At 40.4% G+C, this 21,239-nt stretch overlaps 1 protein-coding gene across 1 annotated transcript in view; it reads left to right on the forward strand.

Annotated features, from left to right (window-relative positions):
• The first annotated feature begins 2,205 nt into the window (after positions 1-2,205).
• The window catches only part of USP12 (ubiquitin specific peptidase 12), a 99,753-nt gene continuing 80,719 nt past the window's right edge, over positions 2,206-21,239 (forward strand). Inside the window, exon 1 of the mRNA XM_087436274.1 lies at positions 2,206-2,398. Within this exon, the coding sequence (XP_087292400.1) occupies positions 2,351-2,398 (48 nt within the window). The 5' untranslated portion in view covers positions 2,206-2,350. The remainder of the gene's footprint in view (positions 2,399-21,239) is intronic.

Raw genomic sequence — 21,239 nt, forward strand, 5'->3', positions numbered from 1 at the left:
ACTGTGTTCTAAGCCCAGATGACCTATTCCCAGCTCTGGGTGCAAAATGTGGTGTTTCAGCCAAACCTTATCTTCAACTGCATTACATATGGTAAAACCCCCAGTACAGTGCCCAGCACACAGAGGAATCTCTCTTTACGCTCATGCCTCTTCAGTCAACCTTAGGCTCAGGACACGAGGCATTGTGAGGTTCTGCAATTAGGATCTCATCTGCAAATTTAGACAGCTATAACACCAACTAGACACAATTCCAGATAATTCTATTAGAAATCCATTTTAAATAGGACTCATTCTTCTATAAACTTATGTGTGAAGCTGGTGGCCTCTGTTCCTGTGACTTTTTAGGATTCACAGACAAGGAGGCATGTTGGTGGGCAGCATAGACGGAGGCAGGGCTCAAATTCTGGCACATTAGACCTGTTTGCTGGAACAGAATAGCAAGTGGGGAGGACAGGATGACAACAGACATTTATCCAAGCAGGTGAGACAGATAGGGTCCAGGGCCGTGGTGACACTGGTATGGGGCCCAGGCAGGCTCTGGAGATCTAAGCAGGATGGAACACAGCAAGAAAGAACTCAGGTGGGTGATACTTCTAAGTCTAGGGAGGGCAACAGGGAGGCAAGCACTCCATACAGCTGAATGTGTGGCAGTGAAGCACATGGTCCTAGCCACCCGCTTGGGTATCAGGGCAAAGAGGGAGGGCCCCAGCTTCCGTGGAGGCAGGTGCCTGGAGAACCAGGACAGCTGCTCTGGGACTTGGCTATATTCTATTTGCAATTTTTTTCCCCAAGCAAGCTTATAATGGAAATCACTATGGAAACAGCATTCATGTACCAGAAATCTATTTTTCACCTAAATTTTATTTGAATGCTGTGTTTTGTTTTTTGAATGCTTTGAATCTGTGAGGTAAGGCATATCTGATTTTGGAGCTTTGTCTGAATTCAGGTCCTCAGCCCCACTGAAATGGTGGAACTCCAAAAAGCACCCCATCATTACAGTTCACCAATTGAGAAATACCACAAGCTTTCTAACATAATAATTTACAAAGTTATTCTACTAGCTTGAACTACTTTCTCAAACAGGAAGAAATCAAGCTAAGCTGCCTGACACAAAGAACAGGGTGCAATGAAGAATTTTACACACCTCGAAAAGAGGGACTATCCCACTAGCTAACACTGGGGTTAAGACTTTCTCACAGTACATTTTTCTCACTTGCGAGACTTCTTGTCTCTGGTAATATCATCGTCACTGCTGAGTGCAAATCCTCCCTATTTTGCAACTCAACTTTAAGAACAAATATATTTAGATACTCTATTTATAAACATTTTCTAAATTTATGGCCAAAAGGCAGGCGGGAAGGCAGCTTCGTCCCTCTGCTCCATTACTTACCTTTCTTCTTAATTCAAAGAGCTAAACATACATAGTTTCTTATCTCTTTCATTTTTATTCTATTAATTTGACTTTCGCCGTTATGGTGTTTTGACCCAGGTGATTCACCCAACATATATAAACAGAAACCACTTTACATTTTAAGTGTTTGGGACATTGCATTACCCGGGTTATTTTAACCTATTTTAACCATATAGAAGCAGGTTTCTTTCCACCGCTCCCAGAATTATCCAGACCATGGTCTCCGTTTTCGTTTCGAAGTGGGGACTAGCTGTCCCCGCGCCTTCGGCAGAGGCTGCGGGTCAGTACCTTCCAGCATTGAACCAGACGGCTGCCGCCTACCCCGCAGCGACTGGAGCCTCCCCCGGCGCCCCTCTCGCAGCCAGGGCTGGGTCGGCCCACGGGCTCTAGGACCGCGAGGGACGCGGGCAGGAGGCGGTGCCCGCCGAGCCCCCGCCCCGTTCGAGCGCGGAGTGGGGCGGGCGCCGGAGTTTCCCGGCTCGCGCGCTCCAGGGCCGGGGCGGCGTGCGCGGGGGTGGGCGGCGTGCGCGGGGGTGGGCGGGGCCGCGGGGCCGCGCGGCCGGTGGGCGGGCGCGCCGCGGCCCGCGCCGCTGCCGGGCAGGCCGGGCATTAGGGCCCGGGCGGAGCCCGCTCCCCAGCGCGCTGGGCGGAGTGTGCGGCGGGCGGCTTCGCGGGCAGGCGCGGGCCCCGAGGCAGCGGCTGCGCCCTGCGCCGGGGAGGAGCCGGGGGCGGGCGGCCGGCAGGCGGGGGCTGGGGCCCGGGGCGGGGAGTGCCGGAGCGCCGGGGGCGACGACGGCAGCGGCGGCAGAGCAGGCTCGGTGCGCGGGTTCGCGGCGGCTCGGGGTCCGCCCGCGGGCTGCGGTGCGAGCGGGCGGCCCGGCTCCCCTCCTCCCCCGCCCGCCGCCGCCGCTGTGATTGGTGGAAGATGGCGCTGGGCGGATGGAAATCCTAATGACAGTCTCCAAATTCGCCTCCATCTGTACCATGGTAGGTGCGTCGGGAGGGCGGCCGGGGGCGGCCGGGATCCCCGCGGGCGGGCGGGCGGCCGGCCCGGCGGCGCAGCCCGGGTCTCCGCCCCTCCGCCGGGCCGCCCGCGGGGCTTAGCGCGGGGCCCCGCGGCCCGGGCGGGGGGCGGCAAGGCGGGCGGGGGCGGTTGGACGGCGGCGGGCGGGCGGGGAGCGCGGGGGATGAGCGGCGCCGGGAAGGGGGCAGGCGTAGGCGAGCCGGCGCGGCGCGAGGGTGACTAGCGAGGGGGTGGCCGTGCTGGACGTGGCTGGGGCGGGCACGGGGGCAGCGCCCCCGGCCGAGCGGAGAGGCGCGGCGCCCGGGGGCTGGAGCGCGGCCCTGGCTGGGGTCGGAGGTGGAAGGACGCGGGCGGCGCGCTGTCCATTTCCGTCTGGCGGTGCGCCAGGCGGGAGGGGTCCCTGGGCCGGGATGGGGGCTGCCGGCCGGAGGCAGGGTCTCGTTCCTGCCCAGGAGAGGACGGAAGTCAAGTGCACATTTTCTCCCCGCGCCTCTGGCGAGGCCGAGTCCCCCACCCGCTGCTGAGGGGAAGGGGGTGTGTGTGAAGGTGGAAACTTTAAATAAGTGCTGTTGAAATTTTTCCCATTTTCTACTCTTTCTCAGAGGAACGAGCTCTCCCTTTTCCAGCCATGTGTCCAGGTGGCAGTCTTGTCTTTGGGAATCCACGTTAATCTTGTAAAACAGCTTAAGCTTTCCTGTCGTTTGTTTACTTTAATACCCCAGCCACATCTCTGTGTGGCTTAAAGTATTTCTGTGCAGGAACTGACTGCGAGGGTTATTGTGTGTGTTTTATTGGGGCTTTATTTAAATAGACTTTAAGGGAAAAGTGCTAACGCCTGTCGAAAAGTTCCGATTTAAGCAAAACGTGCGTGCGTTTCAATCTTGGTGTTTTTGTGCTTGGCCGGAAGGACCACAGTCTTCCACACGATGGGGCAAATTCGTTTCGTTAGCTCCTTAATGAGCTTACATCTAGGGATCATAATTATGAGCCGTCACAGAAGAAAGTTATCCTTTGCAACGTGGGCCTAGTGATTATGCTATTAAAGACTTCTGAAATCTTTCCTTCTGTTTTATGTCTTACTAGCCCTTTTTATGCACCCGATTGCATGTAGGAGATCCCCAAGCAATCTTCGGTTTAAGGGCGGTACATTTTATGTATCTTTATATGCCTATATATACATTTATATACCTATATATACATTTTATATACTTTAAGGAGTGGTGAATCAGATCGGAAAGATGGTTTAGAAGCAAATTCGCAGAGGGACAGTATAAAAAATGGCTGAAATCAGGTGGGGTTAAAATCTACAGTATTAAATCATATTGAATGGATCATTGAAGACTTCCATTTTCCCAAATGGATGTTTGTTTTTTTCTCACAATTTGCATTTCAGGAAAGCATTGATATTAAAGGGACTATATTAAAAAGATTGCCAAGGTTCATTTGGATTATTTTTAGATAAGCCAATTATTAATCTGTTTTAAAAGGAATGTGATAATTAAGTCTTTGAAAGTGCTGATCTTGCCAGATTGCTGAGCTGCACAGATTGTCAGGTCATAGTTCACTGTGGGAGTCTGGGGTTTCAGGAGTGATGTGTCGTTCTTTACTGACCAGTCTTCCACTCCAGTATGTCAGGTATACTTTTAGCACCTACTGAGTGCTAGAGCCTGTGCTGAGGATACAGCAGAGATCAGGACAGCCCTTGCTTTCATGGTGTGTACATTCTAGTTGAGGGAGACAAACAATATTCAAGTAAACTTATTAATAAATATAATATGTGCTGTAATCAGATTAGGAAAATGAGGCACAGAGAGATTTGCTAAGTCAGACACTGAGTAAGTGGGGTTCTGATCTCGAGAGCGTCGGACTCCAAAGCTCTTCCTTGGGCTTCCACTCAGGTGCGTTAATTGTATGTGGTGTGTGTGTATTGTTGGCAAATACAGAAATATCTGCCTGGCCAAATGAGATTGTTCCAGAAGTAGTGTTAAAATTGGGTGTGTCTATATTCATATTCAAATAAATTCTAATGTGCTCCCAAAATAATGCTAAACATCTCAAAGTAATCTGCAGTCTTTTCTTTCAAGAAAACTGCAGCTCATCTTCTGAGAATTACAAAATTAACAATCAAGAAAAGCAAAGATATTTACTTCCAAGCCTTGGTAGATGCTATTTTTCTAGGCTGTGAGCGCCCCCCTCACCCTTGTCTGGCGAGTTCATGCCTCTCTCTCAAGCAGGGAGACTGACCTGAATAATCCCACCCTGTCCATCCCCATCTTCCACCCCCCTCATAGAATTTCACAGCATTTTTGTAATTTTGGTAGCTCTTAATCATACTTACTGTGTTGTAAATTTTTCTGTTATTGCCTTATTGGATTCTGAAGGCATTAAGGGGAATGACTATCGTTTATTTCTGCGGTTTGGTGGAGCACTAACTGCTGCATACAATAACAGAGTTTCCCAGAGTTCTTCATTCTCCTCCTGCTATCTGAGGGAAGTGAGTTTGGTTAAGCATGGATGAGATGGAGTGGAGAGGAGAGAAGAGGACTGAGCCTAAATAGAGTGATGCTTCTCAGAGAATCAGCAGCTGTGAAAGCGTGGATGATGAATTGGAATTAATCAAGTTTACATAATTTTTTTTCATTTGTCAACGTAAGGTACGTGGGCAAATCAGCGATATCTTAATTGGGTTGAGTAACTCTGTTCAAGGCAAATCTCTTCAGATATGTCTTATTCTAGATCACTGTTGTTCTGCTTACGTGTGAAAATTAGTAAAGTTTGTTTTTCTTAAGTTTGTGTTGTGGCCTGACCCAAATAAGTGATTATGTTTAGATTGCAATGAATAAATTTATAGAGGTTCCTCTAGAAATGCCTCTTGTTGTTTGTCCATGGAATAATACATTTTTCAGTGTCACTTGATGTTTGTTTTGCCTCTGAAGTGGCATCCGACTTCAGGGCCTGCCAAAGAGTAGCTACCTAGTATTTAATTTTTCACTTAATAATTGTGAAAGAATGGGAAAAGTGGCCAAATACATATAGGGGGGCCTATGTTTTGAAATTGAGGTGGAAGTTGTAGAGCAGCTTTTGGTGGCCTAGGCCTTGAAAGTGATAATATGGGTCATGGCTGGTACACGGAGGAGGTGCTGCTGTCAGCTCAGTGGTAGGGGCTTCATAAATGTGAGCTCCGACTGTGATAATTATGGTCTCTTCCTGTTTGGGTTGTAGGAGTTCTGGTTGGGAAGGAATTGTTGGGGAGGGGGCCTAGGTAAAGGAGAAATTATTGCAGGGGGAAGGTGGTAGATCATGGGGTGGCACTGGCCTGGCTCCTTGCCCACCCCTTGTCACAGGGCGTGAGGTAGATCCATTAGAACGTGGTGTCAGTGAGGCCAAGGCTGCAGGTTAGCTGCTCAGTGGGTCTGAGAGGTTGACTTCGAAAAAGCCTGTAGCTAGCAGAGCACCCTGCTCATGGTAAACTTGAAACTCCTCATTGAAGGAAATCACAGGTGAAGCTGGCTGCTTGTCTTGTCTTGTTTGAGTCTCACTGGGTCAGGTCACTCAGTAAGAGTAAGATGTGTGTATGGTCAACGCACTTGATCTTCACTCCAGAAAGAAAGGAAAGGGATCCTCGAAGCCTGTGCCTTGTTGAAGGAGGGGTGATAGTCTCCTCTTCATATACTCAAAATATTATGGTGAATAATAAAATTCCTTGTTCCTTCTCAAGGAATAGGATGGATGTAATTGTTTTATTGGTAAAATATTTAATTTTTATTAATATTAATAAAATAGTGTTTCTATGATAGGAACTTTCAAAGTGAGTTGCCATTGCTGTTTTTACTTATCTAATTTTGCTGTTTTTATCGTAAATGTTAATTTAAAAGGGATGAAAACATCAAAAACGAGTCTTCTATTATATCAGTGGTTAAATACTAATAAGGAATGTTTGAGCATGTGTTTGAGGAGGCTTAGGGGAGAGAACATTTAGAATAAGTATTATCAAAGTTTTATTTAAGCCTGCTGATCTTTTGAATTTGGCTAAAATACATTTTGGACATTAAAAATTACACATGCTCATTATAGAAAATTTGGCAAATAGTCTATAAAAAAAGAGTTTGGGAACTCTTAAGGAAGCAAAAAGAAAAGAACTTATTTTATCTCCTAGAGCATATTTTGTCTTTTAAAAAAGTTCATTGAGCTTATACCCTAGATACAATTTTACATTTCAGTTTTCCCCATGAACGAATGGGGAAAATTTCAAAATTTTATTTTGAAATTTGTACACCTTCAGGATAAGCATGGAGAGTGTAATGTTTTAAATGATAATATGGCAAGATTGTTAACTCAGTAAGGCACAGTGATGGGCTATTAGGTCATTGACAGGTTATTTAATGATTATTAGAGGATGAAGTTATGTAGTTAGTAGAAATGGAATTTTATGAGATAGTGGGTTTATTCTAATCTTAGGCCTTTATTAGTTATCACAAATAAAGGTAAGACCATTGGGATTTGGAACTTTTAATATGCTTAACAAGTGTAGTTTCAATTCCAACTTCAATTATGTGGAATGTGTGTAAAGATGCTTTACTTATTTTATATCCTATGGCTTCGCCTACCTTCTGATGGTTTTCTCCTTCCACTTCTGGCTAATCTTTTAATAATAAATCTCAAAGTAGGTTGGTTATTTACCCTACCACACAATCTATGTGGCCGGTTTCAGCCAGACTTTATCACAACACATGTTCTTGTCTTATTTGATTCTACACTTTTGACGGAGCCCGAGGGATTGAGCCCACCTCCATTTTGTCACTTACAAGTTTCGTTCTTCCTTCCTGCCTTTAGAGTCATATTTATTCTAGCTCTCATGAAACTTGCCCTGTTTCAGGAAAGATTATTTAAGCATTTGTTTATTTAGCATTAATTCCTTTCCAGAAACCTTCGTTTTTCAGATTTAAGTAATCTAATTCTGTTCTGATTTCTCTTTCAGTAGCTCAATTACAGAATTTAATGCAGTATTTTATTATGTATCCTACAGCATGGTGTATCAAAAAGAGCAGTTGGACCAGAAGGTCAATTCTAGTCCAGATTTTGACATTTAGATCTGTATATATGGGAAAGTCTCTTAAAACTTTCCAAGCTGATTTTTCTCATCTGTAAATTAAAGGGATAGGATTAGATGCTAATAAATACTCCTTGTATGTTTGTTTCTTTTTTTTTTTTTTGTGAGAAAGATCAGACCTGAGCTAACATCTATGCTAATCCTCCTCTTTTTGCTGAGGAAGACCGGCTCTGAGCTAACATCTATTGCCAATCCTCCTCCTTTTTTTTCCCCCAAAGCCCCAGTAGATAGTTGTATGTCATAGTTGCATATCCTTCTAGTTGCTGTATGTGGGATGCGGCGTCAGCATGGCCGGAGAAGCGGTTCGTCGGTGCGTGCCTGGGATCCAAACCCGGGCCACCAGTAGCGGAGCGCGCGCAGTTAACCGCTAAGCCACAGGGCCGGCCCTGTTTGTTTCTTTCTAAACTAAATTCCTTCCTATCTAAAACTCAGTACTCTGATCCTTTGAGAGCTTATAAATGGTTATTGATATCATCATTTTGGAAACTCTAATCGTGTTTTAGATAATATAAAGAGCATGGAGTTAGACATAGTTAAATATGAATTATACCTAGTTTCCCAGTTTTTTTTAATGTTATAGAATTTATGGAAAATTAAAGTCCAAAGTAATATAGTTTTTTTCCTTTGAAAGCATTTAGTGAAGGTTAGTGATATCACCATTTTATTCATTAAGAGGGTAAACCACATAGCTGTTTACTCTTTTTTTTTTTTTTTTCCTGCTGAGGAAGATTAGCCTTGAGCTAACATCTGTGCCAGTCTTCCCCTACTTTATATGTGGGTTGCCGCCACAGCGTGGCTGATGAGTGGTGGAGGTCCATGCCTGGGATCCGTACCTGCGAACCCTGGCTGCCAAAGCGGAATGCACCGAACTCAACCACTGTGCCACGGGGATGGCCCCTATTTACAAATTTTTGACATTTTTTTCTTTGCCAACACCATTAAAAGAAAAAACATTTGAACTGGTTACCTTTTTTGGCATTCCACATTTACTTCTGTGGAAGTAAATTTATATTTACTTCCACTAACTGTGAGTATGACCTTGGACAAGTTACTTCTCTGTGCCACGTTTTCCTTATCTGTAAATGGAGATAAAATAATGCCTAGTTTGTAGGGTGGTAGAATGGTACCTGGCCTGAGGTAATCGCTCTGTAGCGTTGGCAGCTATTATAGTCATGCGCTGTGTAGGGACATTTCAGTCCACGACGGACTGCATAGACAACGGTGGTCCCATAAGGTTATGATGGAGCTCAGAAATTCCTATCGCCTAGTGATGTCACCATTGTAATACTGTAGGTTTTCAGTAATAGGAGTATTCGTGGTGCATTATCTGCTTACAAGCAAATCTATGATGAAGAAAAAGAAACACCAAACCACCATGGACATATTTCTGAAAAGAGTGATATCTCCTCAAGAAGAGCCTCAGGCAGGTGCTTCAGCAGGTATACTAGAAGAAGACATTGTGTTTTTTGTTTTTTTTTGGGTCAGGAAGATTGTCCCTGAGCTAACATCTGTGCCTGTCTTCCTCTATTTTGTGTGTGGGACACTGCCAGACTGTGGCTTGATGAGTGGTGTGTAGGTCTGTGTCTGGGATCTGAACCCACAAACCTTGGGCCACTGAAGTGGAGCCCGTGAACTTAACCACTATGCCACCAGGCCAGCCCAGAAGGCATTGTTATCCTGGGAGATGACAGCTCCATGCGTGTTATTGCCCCTGAAGACCTTCCAGTGGGACAAGATGTGGAGGTGGAAGACAGTGATACTGATGATCCTGACCCTTTGTAGGCGTAGGCTGATCTGTGTTTGTGTTTTAGTTTTTAATAAAAAAGTTTAAAAAGTAAAAAAAAAGTTTAAAAATAGAAAAAAACTTATAGAATAAGGATATAAAGAGAATTTTTGTACAGCTGTACAATGTGTTTCTGTTTTAAGCTAAGTGTTATTATAAGAGTCAAAAAGTTAAAAAAAATTAACAGGTTTATAAAGTAAAAAGAGCAGTAAGCTAAGGTTAATTTATTAATGAAGAAAGAAAAATATTTTAAAAAAAGTTTAGTGTAGCCTAAGTGTGCAGTGTTTATCAAGTCTACAGTAGTGTACAGTGAGGTCCTAGGCCTCGACACTCACTCCCCATCACTCACTGACTCACCCAGAGCAACTTCCGGTCCTGCAGGCTCCATTCATGATAGGTGTCCTATACAGGTGCACCATTTTTTATCTTTTATATTCTGTTTTTACTGTATCTTTTCTATGTTTAGATACCAGAATACTTCCCATCGTGTTGCAGTTCCCTACAGTATTCAGTACAGTAACATGCTGTACAGGTTTGTAGCCTATGAGCAATAGGCTACGCCATACAACCTAGATGTGTAGTAGGCTATACCATCTAGGTTCGGTAAGTGCGCTCTGTGATGTTCACACAACGATGAAATCATCTAACACCGCATTTCTTAGAAAGTATCCCCGCAGTTAAGCGACACACAACTGTATTACCCTTCTGAAGTGGTTTGCTCCTCTTGGTGTGTTATGAAGGACTCATTGGCACTACTGGTTAATGTTAGCTCAACAAATACGAGTAACCCAAATTGAAATTTGTTTTATGAAATGCAGTTATTTCAGTTCATTTTTATCATAAGAAACATTAGTTTATTAGTAGTATATGCCTCTGAGAAAGCACCAACTTATTTTGAATTAGTGGATTAGATTATAATATTACAAACTAAGAATGTAGATGGTCTTCTCTGTTTTGAATAGTTTGTAGGAAGAGATTTTATTCCTTTTGTCTGGGAATAAAATGGTCTGATTTGTGACATTCTCAAACATGTTTTAGATGTTTAGATAAGTTGGCAATACTATTTTTAGAAGAAAAATCTTACCTTATTTTTTATACTTAAGAAAAAAAAGCACAGCAACTTTTTGTCATTGTTAGAATGAGTTATGTGTGTTCAAGTCAGGCCTTATTTCCTTTCAAATTTTCCTGTTGTTTACTGGGGCTGTATTATTGCACTTAATTCCCTTATGCCTCTGTCCTTTACTGGAATAACATCTCTTGTTGGCCTACAGTGCAGCTACCCAACCTGCTTTTGTCTAAAACCACCTCTCTCTCATCACATGGTCTGGAAGAGGATTATTTAAATATCTGTAAAAAGTACTTTAAGGTGTTGGAAGAAAAGGGAAAATGCTAGATATTGTGAAGAGTTATGGGTTGCTGAATTGAAAACTCTCAATCAGAGACAGTATTGTTGAAAATACCTGTTTATAAGATTTGATCATTTAAAATCTTATGCACAGAATTTGTATTAGAAGGAGATGAGAGAGACACTTTATATGCATAATTTGTCTTGGAAGGAAAACTATTAAGTCTGACTACTTTTACAAAAGTACACAGTCAAGAAGAATTTTATGATAATGTAAAGTATAAGATATTTAATACAGGACATGATTGTATGAGGTGCGTTAGCTCTTCATAATCCTGTATGTTCACTGGCTTAGGCTTTTCTCTTGCTTGTCCGTAAGAAAGACCATTAACTTTTTCTAAAAATCGTGTAGTCTTACAGAGTGATGTATAAGCTTGCTTAGAATCTCCATCTGTAGTAATCCACATGTCTAAAGCTGCATGCCAATAAAAATTTATTTCCAACTTAAAACAAGAAATGAATGTTTATTTCAGTGATAACTGACAGATGTTCTTATTGAAATGCTTCATAGGTGCGGGAACCATCCATGCATTTCCTACTTGTGAATAGTGGTGTAAATCATAGTATCTTTTAATGGACTTAGAGTATTGTTGTCTTTGATTTTATTTTAGTGACCTAATTAGCCTTCTGCTTAATAGTGAATAAGTGTTTTTCATGAGAGGAGAAGGAGGATTTATTTTTTTTTAAGCTAATATAACTTTTTTTGTGTGTGAAGAGTACCTTTTCTTCAGTAAGTGTTAATGGAGACCTACATTATATCAGGTTGTATGTGGGTTCTGAGAAGACAAAGATGACTGTGAAAAGCTCTGGTCTTACAGAGCTTCCCATTTAGTGTGTCCTGAACTGATTATAGTTGTGCTGAGAAAGTAATCCTTGTGGCCCCTGGGCAGCCAGGAGGTATCCGGATTGACCAGAGCCTCTTAACCAGTCACATCCAGGTGAGAGCAGTCTTATCTATATTCCTGTGGGCTGTATAGACACTATTTTCGCTGTGTGCCATGATGAGAGAAAGGTTGGGAAGGAGGATAGACATGTAAAACAAATGAGTGTGATGAGATGGTTTTCCTATTAATATAAGTAATAGTAAGTATATGTGAAAGAGAAAGTGGTTATTTTTCTCTGGGAGAGAGAAGAGGGGTTCAGGGAAAAAGCTTCATGGAAGAGATTTGAACTTTGTGAAATGAAGTCATTTATTGTGTGAACTGGAAGAGATGGGATTCCAGATGTGAGCAAAGGTATTAGAGTCATGGGATAATGTACTACTTTTAGGTTCTATAAAGGTGGTTTGGCATGCACAGGGTCTTGGGAGAAATAAGGCTGGAGAGGAGGAAGGGGCCAGATCAAGAAGTACAAAGTGAGTTTACTAACTGTTGACTCTCATTAAAATATGTATTTAGCCGGAGGAAATGTAGGTTCAGAGGAAAGTTGTGGAGATAAAGAAACGATGGAGTTGATAAAAATATGTTGGTAAATTTCATTACATTGATAAAAAGTTACTTGTTTTTTTTTTTTTTTAATAAAATGGCAATAACAAGATGGGATGGGGTGAAGGACTATTCAGTGGGTAGTTAAAACCTGTTAAAGGTGTTGTCCCCCAAAAAACCCCAATATTAGAAAATTTAAAGTTATATATGCATATTAAAAATTAAGGATAAATATACATCCACACAAGAAATGAGTATTCTTGCTTCCAAACCAGCAGAAATTTAAGCTTTATCACTCAAACTCTGAGGGCAGGAAAATAGGAAAAACAAGATGCAAAAAAACCACACCAAAAACAAAACAGAAAACCAAAATAAAATTGAAGAAATAAGCTCTATTTCAATAATTACAATAAATCTAAATGGATTAAATTTATCTATATTATAGTGAAGGAACTATCAGATTGGATAAAAAACAAAATATTGCTTAACAAGAAACCTCCCTAAAACAAAAGGACAGTGTATATAACAACACAATACTGTTATCACACTTAAGAAAACTAACAATATATAGATAGCTTTTTGAGATACTTCAAAATCATTTCAAAATCACTTAGTCCTTTTCCTTTTTGGTTAGCCTCATGCTTTTTCTCATATCTGTTATCTTGATGATCCATTTAGACGTAGGAAAGCTCAGGTAATGTTATCCTGACTTTCGCAGATTGGAAAAACAAGTTTCAAATCATCCCCACATCAATTAGGGATGAGGTCCAGATTTCTTGACTCCCAAATCCATGGCAATATCTATAAGCCACCATGTTTCAGCTTTTGTGGTTGAGACAAAGTTGTTTTTCCTTACTTTTTAAACAAGAATTTGAGAATTTTTTGTCCCTAACTTCTAAGCTTTCTGTGTGTGTGTAGCTTTGAGTCCTACTTCATTTACTAGTTGTTTGTGCCTGGATAGACCACTTACCTATTTCAGCTGTGGAATGGAGTAATAACTTCTCCATTAAATGCAATGAGAAGGTTTACGTGAAATAAGATGATACATGTGAGTCCTTTGTACTATAAATGTAAATTAAAATCATTATTAAATGATCGTTATTTGTGGGACTCTTTCCTCATAAGGAAAGGATAGAAGGCACATTAAGATGCTGTGGACTGTGGGAGTTATAAAAGGGCTCACAAGTTACCTTTGACAAAGTGTAGTTATTTCAGTTTGATAATGAGTGTTTCAGTGATCCTGGTCTTAGGATGCTCAGGTAATTGATGAAGCAAAGTTTTAGATTATTCTTTTTAAAAAAAATCTCTTTAATGTGCTATGAATTTATGGTTCATAGAGTGTTTTCTTCTAATAAGGTATCTGTGGGCTTGTTTCTCTTATTGACATTCAATTCTTTGCCAAATTATTTGTGCTGTGAGGGAGCAGTTCTGATGTCAGCAGACTTCCTGTAATTCCCTTCTAGTAAAGTTTTTTTTAAAGGTCTAAAATTATAGTGAGTCAATTGTGTTAATTTCTTTAGTATTGGTCTACCTGGGTTTTTCAGGGATCTCTGTAAAAGGGAACTTTTGTAGTTCTCACAAATTAGGATCACAGAAAGAGCCCATCTAGGTACAAGTAAAGTAGGCAGTGAAGAAAGTCCTAGGGCAAGGAGAGAATAAAATAAAAGCCTTCTGTTCTCTGGAATGGAAAATATGTTTATAGCGTGAGATCCTGTAGACAGAAATATTTATTCTGCTTTGTATGTGATTATCTCAGTCTAAAAATCTTTGCAAGTTACCTTTTTTCTAGAATATTGTTCCACAGTTTTGGGTTTTTTTTTTTTTTTTTTTTTTTTTTTTTTGCTGATGTTGAAAAGATTCCCTGGTGGTTAATTTGCTTTGTGAAGATACTCATGTGCAGGATGATTAAGGTAGTACCTTGGGGATAGCATTTGGTACTTGAAAGTTTGCATGAGGAAGGTGTGTCTTGAAATAATAGAGGAAGGATATTCTTGTTTCTGCAAAACAGAATATAATGTTTAGAAGGTTTCACACTTACAGCCTTGAGTGATGAAACTTTGGTTCATCTAGGAACAGGTGAGGAATAGAAATCAAGTGTTTTCACCATTCATTATTTGATGGACTTAAGAGTATAACACTGATGATTTCCTCAGACTGATGGAAGTCAAGAGTTATTTATTTAAAGGTGAACAAAAGTTGGAACTATTTTGAAATGTCAAAGGCTCAAAACTAGATATAATTGATCACAAACAAAACCAAAAATACTGTGCTTTGATTCTGCTAGGCAAATTTATTATTTTTGTTGTCATTATTTGCATATGTGCTTCTTTCAAAAGATAGTTCACATTTTTTTTTTGACTAGTTCCTTTAGTTTACTGGTTTCATTTGTTTGTCTTGCATTTTTTTTTAGTTTGAGGAGGTTTATATCTCCCTCACAGGGAACCCAGCTTCACAAAGACCTGACATGTTGCCCTGTCTGATTAAAGCAGATGCCTTGACTTTGACAATCAGTTTAGCAAATAGAAAGCTGAAAGGAAGCGATGTTCAGCTGCTCATTGTTTTTTTCCCTATAAAAATCAAGCCTTAGCCTGATAACCTCGCTTGCGTATTTGTGTGGTCCCCTTGTTTGGAGACATTGTATATTTCCCTTTTTAACTAAAAGATACACGTGAGATCTGTTGCCTTTTTTATTCTCTGTGTTTGTAGTTTGTTTTATAATTTTTGTTCTTTAAAGACCGCATGGTTGCCTTCTCTCAGGTTACTGCTCCTTCTGAGCATTCTGTGGCCCTACTATTTCGAGGATTTCTATTTCCTTCTGTACTTAAAGCCTCTCTTCTGTTTGTTGAGTTTTTCACCCCAGTCGTTAGTGGCTTTAATTCCCTGCAATCTTTGCTTTTCACTTCTGGAACCGGGTTGTAGTTATTATACCATTTCCATGCTAAGAGCCTTGGCTTTATCGTGATGTTCTTGCCATTTTTTGGTTAGTGATGACTTGGGTCATCTTAGTAGACCTTGTAAAGTTGAATGTGACTTCTGTAATATTCAGCTTTCCCAAGGCATTTATATAGAGATCTAACATTTATTGAGTGGCTACTTTGTGGTGCTGTTGCTAGGTACTTCACAAATTGGAATGTCAAAAATAAAGGTGTAGAAGGGTTTGGATTTGGGTAAATTTGTAGATGATAAATCTAGAATGGATTATTAAAGAGAGTTAGGATATTTGGGTACATTTTTGGTTTATATCAGTTAACAAGGCCCTCTATAAATGTTACTTGGTACTGTAACGGGGAGAAGTCTGGACTGAATAGGTGTGGCTCAGTTGAGAAATGAAATTTAATGATAGAACATTTGTAAAACCTCCAGAATTGTATGCCAGTAAGCATGGAGTGGTTGGTAAATATCTTATTTTCCTTCTGTCATTTTTGCAAACAATGTATGTTTAATATTGACTCTAAGATATAATGACGTGGTCACTTTTAGAAATGGAGTAGTAGATATGCCTTTGTAATTCAGTAATTAATGAATTGTTTTAGACCATCAAAATGAGGAATTTAAAAGTGGATTAAATCACTCAGGTTTAACTGTGTATTGTTAAAGAGTAATATGACATCTGATTACCTTAGAAACAGTAGTTTCTTTTAATTCTACACTTTTAAAGTTAAAAAAACCATTTATTATTTTAAAAAGTACAAAGTTATGTAAAGTAAAAAAATCCATCTTCTACAAAGAGAAGGAGGGGCGACCCTTTCCAAAAGCTAATTGCTGATATAAGTGTATATGTGTCTGGCTAGACGTTGCCTGTGCGTATACAGACGTGTGTATGTGTGTGTGTGTGTGTGTGATTTTTCTACCCCACACATTAAATCTACAGATTTATTTGCTACTTGCTCTTTCACTTAACGTATAATGGACATTTTTCTTTGTCATTATGTTGCTTCATTCTAGGTCAGAACTGTGCTCATTTTATTTCTCCATTATCTTCAATGTCTATCGTATTAGAGAGGTTTGGTTATGAGATACTGTTTTCACTTTCTTAAACATCAATTGTTTTAGTTTCCTATGGCTGCCAAAACAAAGTACCAAAAACTGTGTGGTTTAAAATAACCGAAGTTTATTGTCTCACAGTTCTGGAGGCCAGAAGTCCAAAATCAAGGAGTTGGCAGAGTTGGTTTCTTGGAGGGCTGTGAGGAGAGGCAGTTCTCTGCCTCTCTCCTAGTGTCGGGTGGTTTGCTGGCAGTCTTCGGCGTGTAGTCGCATCACTCCAGTCTCTGCCTTCATCCTCACTTGCCCTCTCCCCGTGTCTCTGTCTCTTTATATCATCTTCCTTCTGCACATGTCTGTCTCTGGGTCCACATTTCCCCCTTTTTTTTTTTTTTTATTGATGTTTTAATGGTTTCTAACATTGTGAAATTTTGGGTTGTACATTTTTGTTTGTCCATCACCATATATATGACTCCCTTCACCCCTTGTGCCCATCCCCCACTGCCCCTGGTAACCACAGTCCAGTTTTCTCTGTCCATGTCTTGGTTTATATTCCACATATGAGTGAGATCATACAGTGTTTGTCTTTCTCTTTCTGGCTTATTTCACTTAACATAATACGCTCCAGGCCCATCCATGTTGTTGCAAATGGGACGATTTTGCCTTTTTATGGCTGAGTAGTATTCCATTGTATATATATACCACATTTTCCTAATCCAGTCGTCAGTCGAGGGACACTTAGGTTGCTTCCACTTCTTGGCTATGGTGAATAATGCTGCAATGAACATAGGGGTGCATAAGCCTCTTTGGATTGTTGATTTCAGGTTCGTTGGATAGATTCCCAGTAGTGGGATGGCTGGATCATAGGGCATCTCTATTTTTAATTCTTTGAGGACTCTCCATACCGTTTTCCATAGAGGCTGCACCAATTTGCATTCCCACCAGCTGTGTATGAGGGTTCCTGTTTCTCCGCATCCTCTCCAACATTTGTTGTTTTTTGTCTTGGTGATTATAACCATTCTAACGGGTTTGAGGTGGTATCTTAGTGTTGTTTTGATTTGCATTTCCCTGATGATTAGTGATGTTGAGCATCTTTTCATGTGCCTATTGGCCATCTGTATATCTTCCTTGGAGAAGTGTCTCTTCATTTCCTCTGCCCATTTTTTGATCAGGTTGTTTGTTTTTTTGTTGTTCAGTTCTGTGAGTTCTTTATATATTATGGAGATCAACCCCTTGTCAGATGTATGTTTTGCAAATATTCTCTCCCAGCTGGTTGGTTGTCTGTTCATCTTGATTCTGGTTTCATTAGTCTTATAAAAGCTCTTTAATCTGATAAAGTCCCACTTGTTTATTTTTTCTTTAGTTTCCCTAGTCTGGGTAGGCATGTCATCCGAAAAGATTCCTTTAAAACCAATGTCAAATAGTGTGTTGCCTATATTTTCTTCTATGAGTTTTATAGTTTCAGGTCTCACCTTCAGGTCTTTGATCCATTTTGAGTTAATTTTTGTGAATGGCGATAGCACATGGTCCACTTTCATTCTTTTGCATGTGGCTGTCCAGTTTTCCCAACACCATTTATTGAAGAGACTTTCCTTTCTCCATTGCATGTTCTTAGCACCTTTGTCGAAAATTAGCTGTCCGTATATGTGTGGTTTTATTTCTGGGCTTTCAGTTCTGTTCCATTGATCTGTGTGTCTGTTTTTGTACCAGTACCATGCTGTTTTGATTACTATTGCTTTGTAGTATGTTTTGAAGTCAGGGATTGTGATGCCTCCTGCTTTGTTCTCTTTTCTTAGGATTTCTTTAGCTATTCGGGGTCCTTTGTTGCCCCATATAAATTTTAGTATTCTTTTTACTATTTCTGTGAAGAATGTCATTGGGATTCTGATTGGGATTGCATTGAATCTGTAGATTGCTTTAGGTAATATAGACATTTTAACTATGTTTATTCTTCCAATCCACGTGCATGGGATATCTTTCCATTTCTTTATGTCATCATGGATTTCTTTCAATAATGTCTTGTAGTTCTCATTGTATAGGTCCTTCACCTCCTTGGTAAGATTTATTCCTAGGTATTTTATTCTTTTTGATGCAATTGTAAATGGTATTATCTTTTTGAGCTCTCTTTTCTGTTAGTTCATTATTAGCATACAGAAATGCAACTGATTTTTGTAGATTGATTTTGTACCCTGCAACTTTGCTGTAGTTGTTGATTGTTTCTAATAGTTTTCCAACAGATTCTTTAGGGTTTTCTGTATATACAATCATGTCATCTGCAAATAGTGAGAGTTTCACTTCTTCGTTACCTATTTGGATTCCTTTTATTCCTTTTTCTTGCCTAATTGCTCTGGCCAAAACCTCCAGTACTATGTTGAACAGGAGTGGTGAGAGTGGGCAGCCCTGCCTCGTTACTGTTCTCAGAGGAATGGCTTTCAGTCTTTCCCCATTGAGTATGATGTTGGCTGTGGGTTTGTCATATATGGCCTTTATTATGTTGAGGTATTTTCCTTCTATTCCCATTTTATTGAGAGTTTTTATCATAAATGGATGTTGTATCTTGTCAAATGCCTTCTCTGCATCTATTGAGATGATCATGTGGTTTTTATTCTTTGTTTTGTTGATGTGATGTATCACGTTGATTGATTTGCGGATGTTGAACCATCCCTGCGTCCCTGGTATAAATCCCACTTGATCATGGTGTATGATCTTTTTCACATTTCCCCTTTTTATAAGGACACCAGTCATTGGATTAGGGCCCTCCCTCATGGCCTTTAACTTGATTACCTCTGTAAAGACCCTCTTTCCAAATAAGGTCACAGTCTGAGGTACTGGGGGTTAGGACTTCAGATGTCTTTATTTAGGGATATAGTTTATCCCATAACACCATTGGAGAAATCAGGTCCATTTTTATAATCAGTATCAATGAGTGTCCATTAAGTAGGGTTATGTACTAGACACCAGAGCTGCAGAGCTGTTTGTTTCAGTCCTTGTCCTCAAAGGACTTGCAGTCTAGTTGGGAAGACCAGACACCTGTATAACGAGGTAAATAGTGATATAGACGTGATATGCTAAGTGTGTTAGGTTGCTTAAATGGACGACAGGTTGGCATTCAGAGTGAAGCCTGGGCCCGCTGGAGAAGGCTTTTGGGAGTGGTGGAGAGGGGAGCTTGGTGGGATTTGAAAGGAAATTTGAAGGAAAATGAGGAAAGGGAAAGGGCTTTGGAGAGATGAGAACCTGAATGAAAACACAGAATAAGAAATAAATAAATTAGAGTTTAGTGATTAAAATTACTTAAGTAGTTTAATGTTTTAGTAATTTTGTCTTCAAACTTGTTAAACTGGATTTTTATTGGTTTAGGCAAAAATCTATAAAGGTTGGTAGTTTAAAAAAGGGCAAATGTATATTGTTAATAATCCCATGTGTAGCTTATAGAACTCATTTTTGCTACGATGAGTTAATGAAGTACTTTTGAAACATTGGGTAAAGGAAAGTGGGAGAGATCATAAATAGAACACTAATGTCTTTCCTTCCCATAGTAGTGACGGGAAGAAAAGTCTGAAAGTCTTAGGTCCATTTCAACTGTGTCACTCTATTTTTTAGCTTATTATATGTAAAACTTACCAAGCAAAAGGCTCAGAGGTTTCATAGAAAATTTATTGAAAAAAGTCAAAAATGGTTACCATGGATCAGTCATTAGTAAAAATAACTTATGCAGAACATATTTTTCTGGCAATACCTGAAGTGAAGAAACCTCACCAATATCATTATTTACATTTCAGACCATTATTTCATTATTTCTGAACAACTGTAAGATCTATGACATGGGCCAGTAGGTAGTAGTAGTCTGTTTCACAGATAAGGAAATGGACAAATGGACGGATAGATGACTTCAGGCTGCAGTTGCGTAGTTAACGATCTGAGGTTGGGATTCTGCCTGAGATCTCTCTGGATTCAGTCTAGTGCTTGTGCAGCTGGACCACCCTGCTGCTAGTGTAAGTGTAAAGTCCCCTCCCAAATACAGCCACGATGTCATTTACTTCCCGACCCCCCATTTCCCCCCCATTTCTTAATACCCTCAATGTCATCATTGTTGAAATTGCCTGATTGTCTCAAATGATTTTATGTAGTTGGGTCTGTACGTTGCATTTGGTTGTTAAATCTCTTAAGGATGGGTCTCCCACCCCTTTTTTAAAATTACAGTTTGTCTGATGAAGAAATCAGGTTGTCCCATAGCTTTTTCCATTTTCTACATTTTGCTGATTGCATCCCCTTAGTGGTGTTTAGCATATTCCTCCATCTTGTGTATTTTCTGTAAACTGGTAGATCTAGAGGCTTGGTCCAGATTCCTTGTTTTTTTTTTGCAGGGGTGAAAGGAGTGAGTAGGTGGGTGGTGGTGATGTGTACTTCCTAGTACATCACATGGGGAGGCACACGTGTTGTCGGCATGACTCTTGTGTTATGCAGTCCTCCCGCAGCTTTGCACTTAATGGTTTTTAGCTGCTGTTGATAATCATTGCCTAGATCCAGCATTTTATTAGGGGTTCAGAATAGAATTTTAACTGCTTTTATAAGTTTTTTATTTTAAAAAAATACTATAAAAACATTTAGAGAGAATGTAGATTTATTCTTTTTTTTTTTTGATAATTTTATTTATTTATTTTTTCCCCCAAAGCCCCAGTAGATAGTTGTATGTCATAGCTGCACATCCTTCTAGTTGCTGTATGTGGGACGTGGCCTCAGCATGGCCAGACGAGCAGCGCATCGGTGCGTGCCCGGGATCCGAACCCGGGCCACCAGCAGCAGAGCGCACGCACTTAACCACTAAGCCACGGGGCCGGCCCGATTTATTCTTTGTATTATATTTAAAGCTATATAGATGTAAACTTTCTTACATATGCAGAATATTTTCGTAATTGTACTCCAAAAATAATAAATTTAGTCAGGCTAAGCTTTAAAATAAAGTTTAACTTTTTTCATGCCTAAACATAATTTTGTGATATTACAAGTGAATAAGTACATGGGGTTCTAATGAAAAATCTTGCATCTGAATAATAAGACTTGACTGATTGTACGCTAGTGTTTGACAAAGTAGTTTTTCTTT

Source organism: Ceratotherium simum, chromosome 10 (assembly GCF_057802395.1).
Source record: "Ceratotherium simum simum isolate JZ-2026a chromosome 10, ASM5780239v1, whole genome shotgun sequence".
In the NCBI taxonomy this organism is placed as follows: domain Eukaryota; kingdom Metazoa; phylum Chordata; class Mammalia; order Perissodactyla; family Rhinocerotidae; genus Ceratotherium; species Ceratotherium simum.